At 47.2% G+C, this 12,780-nt stretch overlaps 1 protein-coding gene across 1 annotated transcript; it reads left to right on the plus strand.

Annotated features, from left to right (window-relative positions):
- LOC111148605 (glutaredoxin 5) lies at nt 1–9,753 on the plus strand. Its single transcript, XM_022505313.1, has 2 exons — nt 1–343; nt 9,097–9,753. The coding sequence occupies exons 1-2, from the start codon at nt 49–51 to the stop codon at nt 9,273–9,275; spliced, it is 474 nt and encodes a 157-aa protein (XP_022361021.1). The 5' UTR covers nt 1–48; the 3' UTR covers nt 9,276–9,753.
- The last annotated feature ends 3,027 nt before the right edge of the window (nt 9,754–12,780 follow it).

Here is a 12,780-nt window from a genome sequence, read left to right on the forward strand (position 1 = left end):
GGCGAGCCGAGGGCCCGGGCCGTCGAGGGCTCCGGCGAGCGTGTGGGCATGAGTGGATCCCTGGGCCGGGTGGCAGCGGCTCTGCTCCGCTCGGGGCGCGGCGCGGGCGGCGGCGGCCTGCGGAGCCCTGGCGTGCGGGCGGCGGGCTCGGGCGGCGGCGGGAGCGGCTCGGCGGAGCAACTGGACGCGCTGGTGAAGAAGGACAAGGTGGTGGTCTTCCTCAAGGGGACCCCGGAGCAGCCCCAGTGCGGCTTCAGCAACGCGGTGGTGCAGATACTCCGGTTGCACGGTGTCCGCGACTACGCGGCCTACAACGTGCTGGACGACCCCCAGCTCCGGCAAGGTCAGGGCCCGCCGGTTGGGGGGCGACGGGCAGAGGCCGCTCGGCGGGGCTGGGCTGTGCGGCGCGGGCTCTGTTTGTGGGTTCGAGTGGGGTCGGGGCACCGGCTCCTGCGCTGTGTTCGGTGTCGGGTAGGGGCATCGTTGACTTGAAGTGGGTCTTGAGGATCTGGGCATCTGGTACTCTTGTCAGCTTGGACATTGGGGAAGTTCTAGCGGTTCCGCGGTCCCCACGCGGAGCCGAGAGAGGCCTTTTGGGGCCAGATCGCTCAGGCTCGGTCCGAGGAGAGTGGTGGGGAAAGAGGGGCCTGGAGGGATCCTGTAAGAACCACTAGAAGGCAGGCACTTTGGGGGACACGTTGAGTGAGTTGGCCTGTCTCTTGGTGCTGTTGATGGTAGAGGAAGGGCCGGAGCTGCCCTTATCAGGGGCGGTGGGGTCAGAGGCTGGTGCCTCAGGGCTGGGGGTGTCAGGAGCTATCCTGTGTTGCTACAAGGAGCGGGTAGACACAGCTTTTGGACTCGTCTTCGTTGGGATCACTTGGTGTGGAAGGAAAAGGCATGAACTTTATTTTTAGATCCTTGAGGCCAGGGAGGGATTTGTGGGGGTCTAGGGCTTGGAGAGAGAGGCTTGTGCAGAGAGGGATGAGGAATGACCCTTGGGCCCTAGCTAACTCGAGCTTGGATCTCAGGGAACCTGGGGCCAATCAGGGTGTGCGGCCAGATGGCAACAGGTCCCGTGGCTTGTCTCTGGCTTGGGGAAGGAGGGAGGGCCCTGACAGCTAATAGTACCTTTTCTGCGGAACACGGTGCCAGGAACCTTATAAGTATCTCAGTGGGGGAGGAGGACGGGGCCAGTGGAGTACATAGATCTGCTCCTTGGCTAGGGCCCTTGGTCACAGTTGGTGGAGAAATGGGGAGGCTGTGCCTGCACTTCCTGGAGGGTGGCTTAGTATCCTGCATTCCAGTTAGAGACGTCCAGTAGGGGTCCTGGCATCTCTCTGAGCCCGTGCTGTTCTTTAGTTACAGTGTTCTGAAAACAGTTTTACCGGGCACCAGGTTCCCTGTTATTCTACATGTAGAATTCTAGAGTTTGTTATTATGTACTTAGGACTGTTATTCTGCAGTTGAAATGATCAGTCCTAGTCTTCCCTCCTTGACCAGACAGGCTGGTGTGGCGGAAAGACTTGGGGCTGGAATCCCACTGCCGCCAGTAGCCGGGCAACCCTAAGCAAGTCCCATTACTGCATTTTCCTTTTCGGTGATGGGACGATAATGAAACCAAACTTGACAGAGGTTTGATGAGGAAAAATAGAGAAAGTAAATCTTTTTAGAAAGTGCCCATCATTTTATCCGGAACACAGAAGGCACCCACTCAGCGGGAGGTATTTTATCATTGGGACTTAATGGTTCTCAGAGGAAGTATATTTTCCGCAGATTAATTCCTGGAAAACTCTCGGTTTGGATGGGTGGAAACTAGGAGGACGGAAGGCAAGATACCATGACCCGCTCTGTGTGATGCTACCCTTTAGTAGCCTCCTGGTCCTTGTTTGTTTGCCTGCTAGAGTGTCACTGGCCGCTGGCTGCACCGGCACCCAGGCCGTGGGGTGTGTTTTTCGTACAAGGTGGGGGGTAGGGGGATGGCTGCAGTCTTCACCCAGCGGTGGCTGCTCTGCTTCAAAGATAAGATAGGAGAAACTACTCTGCAGTCTTTCAGCAGGGACCTTGCCACAGGGCAGGCTAGTAGGGCTGTTAATAAAAAGTCATGTCATTGATAGCTTGCTTAGTATAAGGTTTTGAGGGTCTTTGGTTAGTGGTTTCTATTCTGTTTATTTTTATATTTTGTAAATTATTTATTTATTTTAGAGAGGGAACGCAGAGGGGAGGGACAGGAAATTAGGACTTGAACATAGTTTTTCGGGGGACACAATTCACCTCACAACACCAGTCTTTTTAAAGATTTATTTATTTATTTATTTATCTGAGAGAGAGAGAGAGAGAGAGAGAGTGTGCGGGAGCGTGCATATGCAGTGGGGAGGGGGCAGAGAGAGAGAGGGAGAGAGAATTCTCAAGTAGACCCCCCCCCCGTCTGAGTGAGCAGCCACACTCAGGGCTCGATCCCAGGACCCTGAGATCACGACCTGAGCAGTTGGTCAACTGACGGAGCCACCCAGGTGCCCTGTGTCTCCCGTTTAACCTAATTGGAGATGGGGGTGTCCTGGAGCGTAAGAAGAAAGTAGGAGCAGAAGTAAGAAGGTTTACACATAGCGCTGAGGTTCCCGTCTCATATTTCAGGCTCACGTTCCGGTGTTCAAGCAACAGCAACTAGAATTTAGCCCTTAAATTTTTTGAGCGTTGAGTTTCATCATTTTCATTCCCAGTTTGTTTCATACCAGATTATTATCTTGGTCAATAAATGTGTTGCGTATATATTGGACATTAACACACACCTCTTTTGTGGCTTGGAAAAATAAGCATGCATGCCAGTATTAACCCTCAGACTGGGGCAGGGTGGTGTGAGCTCGTTCCCGCGGTGTGGATGAGTTTGGTCAGGGTAAGACTCGATAAAAACACGAACACTCTTCATCTCTTTGCTCTCTGCACCCTTGAGTTTTACGGAGAGAAGCTGACAGGCTGTCTGATGCTTGCTTTTGCTAGCCACAGATGTATCTGTGCACCTTTCCCAGATCCAAGGTCACCGCTTGTAACTAGAGAGGGGCTCCTGCAAAACTGCCTTTCCTTTTCTCTTGTGCCAGAGCTTTACAAAGGACTCAGAGCCCAGGGAACACCCACAGAAGCTGTCTTCCTGTTCTGGGGGCCGGGTCCCTGAAGTGTGATTTGGAGACAGCTTGGCCTGTGACCCAGGGAGCAGAGATGTGTGTGAGGTCTTCCTCAGGTCTTTTCTTTCTCCTGTTGACCTGGAAGAACACAGAAGGTGGCCACAGAGGGACCGGGTCCCAGTGGACAGGTGTCAGCACACCCTAATCCTGGTCTAACAAAGAATCTCTTTCATTTTCTGTTGTAAATCTGACTTGCTCATTGAAGAAACTTGGAAACGCTGAAGGCAATAAAGGGAAATTACCTGTAATTCTATATCCACCATTATTAACATTTGGATCTAGTTTCTAATCTTTTATTTTTTAAAACCACATTTGAGATCAGGCATGTCTGGGCTTAGTATTTTGCCCTCCCGAAAAGGGGGAGCTTGTCTTATGCCACTGCCTGAGGACCCTGTATATTGCTTATGCAGAGCAAGCTTTCAGTGATTCTTTTTTTTAAAGCTTTTATTTATTTAAAAAAAAAAAAAAAAGCTTTTATTTATGTTGAGAGAGAGCGCGCGCTAGTGCGCATGTGCACAAATGGGGGGAGGGGCAGAGGGAAAGAGACTCCTAAGCTGGTTCCTTGCCCAGCGCAGAGTCTGATGCGGGGCTTGATCCCAGGACCCCGAGATGATGACCTGAGCTGAAACCAAGAGTCAGACACTTAACCAGTGGGACGCTTAACTGACTGAGCCACGCAGATGCCCCTCAGTGAATGTTTTAATGAATAAGTAAATCCTTCTTTTATATATACCTCTTTTAAACTCTGTCCCATGCTCTTAAAAACATAAACACTGTGAAATTTCTACCCTTCAGATCATCTGTAGAATGAATAGCCATTATCCTGTTGTAGAGTGTTTAAGTATTTGAAACTATGCTCAGCATCGGGGAGTTTAAGCAACAGAAACAAATCTGTGACAATGGCAAATGTTAGAAGTCACATTAACAAGTGGTGTTTCTGGCCTTGTGTGGCAGATGAGAGTATAAAAAGGTACCAGCACATGGGAGGAGTAACTGTCAGTACTGGGTCAAGTTGAAGGTGAACATGGCTGAAGACCCAGCTGCTTCACTCCTGGGCACACAGTCTAGAGTGGGGGTTGACAGACTTCCTTTGTAAAGGGCCAGAGAGGAAATACTTCAGTCTGTGTGGACCGCACAGTCTCCATGGCACGGATTCTGCTCTGCTGCGGAGGCGTGAAAGCGGTTGTAACAGTACCTGACAGGTGGGTGTGGCCGAGTCCCAATAAAACTTTATTTACAAAAATAGGAAGTGGACCACAGGCGGCCCAAACGCCATAGTTTGCCACCCCTTTCTCCAGAAAGGAAGCCCCTGCGTTTGAGTTAGAAGACAGATAAAATGATATTCATTGACGTGTTGCTTGTAATAAAGAAAAATTAGCAAGAGGGGGTCTTGGTCTCTTAGCAGACTGGATAAATAAACTGTGGTATAAAGCTGCGTGGTGGGAAACTAAATTGTGGCTAAAACGAGCTGGATCTAGATGTCATCCGTGTGACTGTGTCCCAGAGAATGCAGTATTTAGTTGTGAGGTAAATTGCAAAAAAAGTAACTACGGCACAATGCTGTTTGTGTTAAAGGTGTGAGACGGTCCCCCGTGTCATGGATACACGTGCAGTGTGAGTATGGTTCGTGGGCTAGGGTGACTTGCCAGCCACAGGCCAGAGGCCACCTCTGCCGGTCTAGAACCTGGCCTTCGGACTCATAGAAACCTGGATGGAAATCCAGGCTCCACCACTTGCCAGCACTGTGACTTTGGTCAGATAACCTCTCTGAGCCTTGGTTTCTTCATCTGTAAAACAGAGAAAATTATGCAGTCCCTGTAGGATTTTTGCAAAGGTTAAGTGAGGCTATGTGTGTAAAATTCTTAGAGAGTATGAAATTCAATAACCCTTAGCTCAGCAAATGAATATTTTCGTGCTGCCTGGCCGCAGGACTGGTATTTTTTTCTGCATTCGTCCCCATTGCGTGTATTTCTCAGAGGATCATGATGGAAGGATGGCGTACGGGACATCACGGTGGACAGAATCTCCGCTGGTACCTGGAATTGTGGGAGTTTAACCCCATCACCAGTTAGATCTCATCACATCTTCGCAGTAAATCCGGAAATCGTTATTCCCACTTCACAGGCAGGGAAACTGAGGCTAAGAGAGTAGCAGATTGATCTGACACGGCCTTTATTTACAAGCTGGCAAGCCACAGCCCGCTGACTCGAATCCCGTGCTCTGTTCACTCTGGCACTGGCCCCTGGAGGGTCTGCCTTTCCCTTACTCTTAGCTCAGATATCTCCGGTGATGCTGTCATTCTCTCCAGGAAGCCAGAGGAGGCCCTGTGACTTGCCCGAGGCAGAGTTGATCTGCATCAGATTCCGAAGCTGCTCCTACGGTGAAAATCTTCCAGGGAGAAAGGAAAACTGTAATTGTGGTGCTCCTATCCTTTGTTGTCCAGACTGGGAACGAAGTCTAATATTCTGAAATGTGATGAATTTTGAAAAATCCCTTTTGAAAGTTCTGGAAGGGAACTTTCTAATACCCTTATTTTTCCCCCCACTCTGGTTTGATGCTTTGGAATATTCATTTTTTTAGTGGGGCAGTAGGTGCCTGTAGAACTGATTTTATAAGACCGCCTCCTTCCTTACTCCCACTTTCTAGTGTCACCCTGTTATATAACTTTGCAGTCAATATTTTTTGTCCCAAATTGAATCGTTGTCACTTGTCATCTGTAAAATATGATTACCATTAAAATCCATTCTTGGATACAATTTCCTAATTTTTCAGAGTTTCTCTCTCTGATTCTGAGTTATTTGGAGTGAAATTTGGAAGAGCTTTCATTGTATGTTACAGTTTTTGAAAATGAAAAAGCAAGACAAGTTAGCCACGTTTAAACGATTACATATGAATTGATGGGATTCATTTTTCATTTTCAACTTAGGAACAGTGGTCTTTTATTCTTGGAAGTTACTTGCTTTGTGTTATAGGAATCACTTGAATATTTCTTTAAATATTCAAACCTGTAATCAGACCTTTAAAAATAGAAAATAGTATGTTTTCAAGATGCCAGAGCTCTTTGCCTTGATATCAGCTGCCTATGACGTTTGTTCCCCTAAAACCACAGAAGCTGGGGGCGCCTGGGTGGCTCCGTGGGTTAAGCCTCTGCCTGCGGCTCAGGTCATGATCTCCGGGTCCTGGGATCCAGCCCCGCATCAGGCTCTCTGCTCAGCGGGGAGCCTGCTTCCTCCTCTCTCTCTGCCTGCCTCTCTGCCTACTTGTGATCTCTGTCTGTCAAATAAATAAATTAAAAAAAAAAATAAAACCAAAGAAGCAGGTAAGTTTGATTTTGATAAACTATCCGCTAGTTGGCGCCGTAGCCACTGTCACACGCCATCGTGGGCTCGGCGCCAGGTTCTCCTGAATTCTTGAAATACGGATTATTAGGCAAGAGAGCACTAGGCAAGAGAGCACGGCCCTAGGGTCTGGAAGGTGTCTGTCTCCCTCGCACATGGCTGTGTTGTGTCCCATGTTCAGGTTGGTTGGAAAGCCCACTTTTTGGTAGTTTTAACGGTGATGGTTGATTCCGGTGACGTGTCCTCTTCCCTCTAGCCTGGACACGTGTTCTGTAGTGATGTGCTGCTTAAATGAACGAGACAACCCTAAAGCTTTGAGTGAGTGCGGGACCGTGAACGTGATTGACGGGAGCAAAGTATTCTACTTTGCAGAGATTTTAAAAAATGACTTTTTAGGATTGGATGTATGTGGTTGGAGTGAACCTCAGGTGGCAAATTTATTTTGATTTTTGGTGTGTCTCAAAAATTTGCTGTGTTTCATTTAGGCAGTCACTGAAAGAATCATATTCGTTGTCTTGGAAGGCTTAACACAATGTATTACTAATTGAAAAAGATCCAGATAGAAAATCATGCACATAAATGGTTTATGCACACAATATAGAAGATATTTAAGAAAGTTTCCAAGAATTATGACTTCTATGCTGAGTCATCTGTGTTGCACCAAATACCAGGATTCAAGATAAAAACTTGAATTCATTGAGAAATTCTAATAAATCTAGATTTTTGGTACTATAACGACATTCTGATGGTTAATGGAATTTTTCCTTTTTTAGTAACCCCCGTACCTCTAGCTGATTTATTTATTTATTTTTAAAGACATCCAAAGTGGCTTAGAAGTGTCCTTTTCTGGGGGTGAAGTGTACAGCATGATGGCTGTAGTTAATAATACTGTATTGCACATTTGAAAGTTTTTGAGAAACTAGATCTCAAAAGTTCTCATCACAGGAGGAAATCTTTGTAACTGCGTGTGGTCACGGATGGTAACGAGATTTACTGTGGTGATCAGTTTGTAATATATACAAATATCAAGTCATTATGTTGTAGACCTGAAATGATACGATGTCATATGTCAATTACACCTCAAAAAAAAAAAAAAAGTTAAAAAAAAAGTACGTTTTTTGGGCCCTATGATATTGTAACCCTTTCTCGGTAGAGGAAGTCTGGAGGAGAAAGATAAAGCCCTCCGTGGGGGGCCTTCTCTGGTGCTCTGTTTAGAGCAAAGTCACTATTTTTTTTAAGAAGGTAGTGACTTTTAAAAGAGAAGAAAACATTATTATCTTAGGACTTGTGATATGAGTCAAATGGCTGATTTTATTTGGAAAACAAGTGATCATAAATGATAGGATATCAAAGACTAGTTTTGGTATTTTTAGTTTATTTACACAAAAACCACCACTTGAATGATTCTTAATTTGCGTAGTATTGTATTTTGTTTGAAGAATCTGTTGACTTTTCTGTTTTATTTTGTCTGCTCATTTTGCCCTTTTAAAAATACCTTCCTATCTATAGAAGTATAAAAATAGCAACTGTGGTCTATAGTGGTTAATTCTCCTATGCCATGCTTTTGCTCAGCCTCTCTTTATAGCACCAACACTGGTGTTTTATGGACGGATGGATTTTTAAAAGCGTATCTCATCTGTAGGAAGGAGGTAGAAGAGCACGAAGAAAGAGTAATCTTTTGTCTTAAGCCTGAAACCACATTTACTTCCTCCTGTCTTGTTAAGACCATCAGCCTTATGGTCTGGAACTGAACAGAGTGGTCGCCCGGCTGGGGTGTCCTAGGAGGTGCCACATCTCTGTGTGTCCTCAGAACCGTTCGCACGGTTCTTGAGGTTCTTGTCTTTGAGGACAGGGAGGGGGTCTCTCTCACCCCGTGGCCCAGGACACGGACATTAGCTGGGCTTCGGGCCTTTCCTTGCTTTGACTCAGTGACGGTGAATTCTGGGCCGAGCCCCATCAGCCTGCCCCACGGAGAGCCCGTCGAGGGGCTGAAGAGGGTGAAGGCTGTAGGCCGCCCTAGGATAGAGATTGTTCTTTGGGCAAAAGGATTATTAAAAATAGAACCCAGTGATGCAGCATCTTGGTGGTGTTCCCCAACCCAAACGGGCACAAGAAGCCTGAGTGAGGCCTGCCTCGCTTGGCAGACTTCCTGGGGTGGACCCACGTTAGGCGGTCCATTTGGAAAGGAAGTCATAGCGCTGAAGTTTTGTTGCACAGAATCCATGACTGCAGAGGAAGGGGGACCGTGGCATCCACCGGTCAGGTTCTCTGCCCTCGGTCCCTGTTCACCGTCTGTCCTCTGTCCAGGGAGAGCCTCACCTCCCCGATGCTCAGGAGAACGGTGGGAGGTGGGGGTGGAAACAGGCAGTTGAGCGACTTGGGGCGACCTCACAGTTGGTAATCGGAAATGGTAGGGTTTACGTAGCGGTCTGGTTTTCACTAAAGCTCCCACTCCGTGGCCGACACATGGTTCCCCGAGGATGGGAGGGGGATGCGGTGGGGGACCCCGGGAGGAAATGGATTGCCCCATGCACAGTTCAGCTCCGAGCACCTAAGTGACGCCTGAGTATTCTTCCCCGCAGGCATTAAGGACTACTCCAACTGGCCCACCATCCCGCAGGTGTACCTTGACGGCGAGTTCGTGGGCGGCTGTGACATCCTCCTGCAGATGCACCAAAATGGGGACCTGGTGGAGGAACTGAAAAAGCTGGGGATCCGCTCGGCCCTTTTGGATGAAAAGAAAGACCAAGACTCAAAGTGAGGGCGGCCCGTGGTCTCCCCGCGCAGCAGGGGGCTGTGGGTGCTGAGAGCCACTGCCAGCAAAGCCTTACCGAGTCTGCTGTTCGCTCTCCGGTCTGCTGTTCGCTCTGCTGCTTGCTCGGGTCCCCCTGCTTGTCAGTAGTTGGGGGGTTTTGGTGTGTCTGGGGTTTGGGCTGCGAATATTCGATTGTGAACATAATTATAACCACTGCACTGTAATAATTCACTGTTGTGTTATGATATTGTTGTAAGCAAAATCTGTTCTTATATTGTCGTCTGCTCTTCGCCTGATTCAGGAGTAAAACCAGGAGCTTTTAAATCATCATTATTCATGAATCCTCTGCAAATGTGTCAGTTGGCAAAGATAATACCCACCCCCCAATTTTTCGTAGCTTCTTCTGTTAAGAAAAATGATGGCCAAGGAAGAAGATGTGGGAACTGGGGTGCTGTTTTTTAAAAATAAACTGTCAACTGAGGGATACCGTGTGCGAGTTGTTAATTCTGAATGGTGGTAAGCCTGTCCCTCAGTCTGCTCGGGCCACTGTGACAAAATACCACGGACTGGCTGGCTTGTAAACAACACGTGTTTACTTCTTCAAATTCTGGAAGTCGGAAGTCCAAACTCAAGGCTCCAGCAGATTAGGTCTCTGGCGAGGGCTGTGCCCGCCTGGTTCACAGGCTCCTCTTCTCCCTGTGTCCTCACGAGGAAGCTCTCTGGTCTCCCTCTTAGAAGGGCACAGATCCCATTCACGAGGACCCTGCCCTCCTCATCTGCTCACCTCCCAAAGACCCCCCCCCAACCCACCACTCTGGGGGTAGGCGTCAGCACAGGAATGTTGAGGGCACACAGACCTTCAGTCTGCAGCAGTCTAAGGATGTTTAATGCCTGTGACCTTCTCTTTCTAGAAATTAAGAGTGATTCTTAACACTCTTCCATTAAATTTGACATAGAAATTGCCATCAGACTATGGTCTGATTTCTCGAGGGGAGGTAAGTGTCAACACTGAGTGCTGTTGACGGTGCAGTTGGAGGCCTGGGTGTCGTGCCCAGAAGTGAGGTGGCTGAGGCTAGGGGAGGCAACCCCCCTCACCCACTTTGGAGGGCTGGTGCTTGGCAAGCCGCACTGCCAGCAGCTGGGGAGAAGTCACCGGCAGGCCTCCAAAGAGGAATCCACGCAGCATTTTCTTAAGAAATACAGTGTTTACATGATACTGTGTAGAGAAAACCCTAAAGACCACCAAAAAACTTCTAGAACTGATCAAGGAATTCAGTAAGGTCTCAGGATACAAAATCCGTTGCATTTCTGTATGCTAATAATGAAGCAGCAGAAAGAGAAGTTAAGAAAACAGGTGCCTGGGTGGCTCAGTGGGTTAAGCCTCTGCCTTCGGCTCGTGTCATGATCTCAGGGTCCTGGGATGGAGCCCTGAATCGGGCTCTCTGCTCAGTGGGGAGCCTGCTTCCCCCCCGTCTCTCTGCCGGCCTCTCTGCCTGCTCTCTCAGGCAGATCTGATCTGTGATCTGTGATCTCTCTGTTAAATAAAAAAAAAAAAAAGAAAAGAAAACAGTCTCATTTATACTTGCACCAAAAATAAAGTACCTAGGAGTAACACTTAAGCAGGTAGGTGAAAGATATGTACTCTGAAAACTCTGAGATGTTGATGAAAGAGATTGAAGACCTCACAAAGAAATGGAAAGACATTCCTCACTTAGGGATTAGAGAAACAAAACAAATATTGTTAACATGCCCATGCTACCCAAAGCAACCTATAGATATAATGCAATCCCTATCAAAGCACCAATAGCATTTTCCACAGATTTAGAACAAATAGTCCTAAATCTGTATGGAACCACAGAAGACCCCAACTAACCAAAACGATCTTGAAAAAGGAAAAAAAAAACAAACCCAAAATCCTGGAGATAACACAATTCCAGATTTCAAGTTATATCACAAAGCTGTAGCCAATGACAGTATGCCGCTGGCATAAAAATAAGACACAGAGATCAATGGAACAGACTAGGAAACCCAGAAATAAACTCACAATCATATGGTCAATTAATCTACAAGAAAGTAGTTAAGAATGTGCAATGGGAAAAGTTCTCTTCAACAAATGGTGTTGGGAATACTGGACAGCTACATGCAGAAGAATGAAATTGGACCGCTTCCTGTCCTCACACACAAACTCAAAATGGATTAAGGCTCTAAATAGACCTGAAACCATAAAAATCCTAGAAGTGAGCACAGGCGATAATTTCTCTGACATTGGCCTTAGCAATATCTTTCTAGGTGTGTCTCCTGAAGCAAGGGAAATAAAAGCAAAAATAAACTGTTGGGACTACATCAGATTCCGCACAGCAAAGGAAACCATCAACAAAGCTAAAAGGCAGCCTGCTGAATGGGAGGAGAAGGTATTTGTAAATGACATGTCTGATACAGGGTTAGTATTCAAAATACATAGAGAACTGCTACAACTCAACAAATCATCCAGTTAAAAAATGGGCAGAAGACATTAACAGACATGTTTCCAGAGACATCCCGATGGCCAGCAGACAACATGAGAAGATGCTCAACGTCACTCAACATCAGGGAGACGCAGATCAAAACTACAATGACCCATCACTTCCCATCCATCGGAATTCCGGCTAACATCAACAGCTCAAGAAAGAACAAATGTTGGAGAGGATGTGTAAAGAAAGGAGCCCTCTTGCACTATTGGTGGGAGTGCAAACGGGTGCAGCCACTGTGGAAAACAGTATGGAGGTGCCTCTAGTTAAAGATAGAACTACACTATGATAATCAGACCACTGGGTATTCACGCAAAGTACACAAAAACACTAATTTGAAAGAATATATGTACCTCCGTGTTTATGGCAGCATTATTTCCGAAAGTCAAACAATGGAAGCACCCTAAGTGCCCATTGATAGATGAGTGGATAAAGATGTGTATATGTACAATGGAGTATTACTGTCATAAAAAAGAACAAAATCTTGCCACTTAGAACAACAGGGTTGAATCTAGATAGCATAATGCCAAGCGAAATAGACGTTTTTGTCTATATATGATCTTACTATGTAGAATTTAAGGAACAAAGCGGGGCAGGGGGAGGGGCGGAATGCCTGGGTGGTTCCATCCGTTAATCATCTGCCTTCAGCTTAGGTCAGGATCCCAGGGTCCTGGGGCCAAGTCCCTTGTCAGGGATCCTGCCTCTCCCTCTGCCTGCTGCTCCCCCTGCTGTGAGCACTCTCTCTCTCTCTCTCTTTCTCTCTCTCTCTCTCTGATAAATAAATAAAATCTTTAAGCAGGTTCAAGTTCCTGTGATCTAAAAAAGCAATAAGCATGCAAAACTCCATGTCCTCTCTTTAAAAAAAAAAAAGGGAAGAAAAACAGTGGCGGTGGGGTGGGGGTGTGGGTAGGGAGCGACAAACCAGAAAAACCACGCAAAGAACCAGACTCTGAACTATAGAGAACAAGCCACGGTTGCCGGGGGGGGGGGGGGGGGGGGGGGGG

Source organism: Enhydra lutris, unplaced genomic scaffold (genome assembly GCF_002288905.1).
Source record: "Enhydra lutris kenyoni isolate GAN:26980312 unplaced genomic scaffold, ASM228890v2 scaffoldscaffold20, whole genome shotgun sequence".
Taxonomy (NCBI): Eukaryota; Metazoa; Chordata; class Mammalia; order Carnivora; family Mustelidae; genus Enhydra; species Enhydra lutris.

Bases quoted from the DNA above. Each gene is read 5' to 3' on its own strand.
- LOC111148605 (XM_022505313.1), top strand. From the start codon at position 49: ATGAGTGGATCCCTGGGCCGGGTGGCAGCGGCTCTGCTCCGCTCGGGG. The intron at 344-9,096 runs GTCAGGGCCCGC...TCTTCCCCGCAG, and splicing joins CGACCCCCAGCTCCGGCAAG to GCATTAAGGACTACTCCAAC.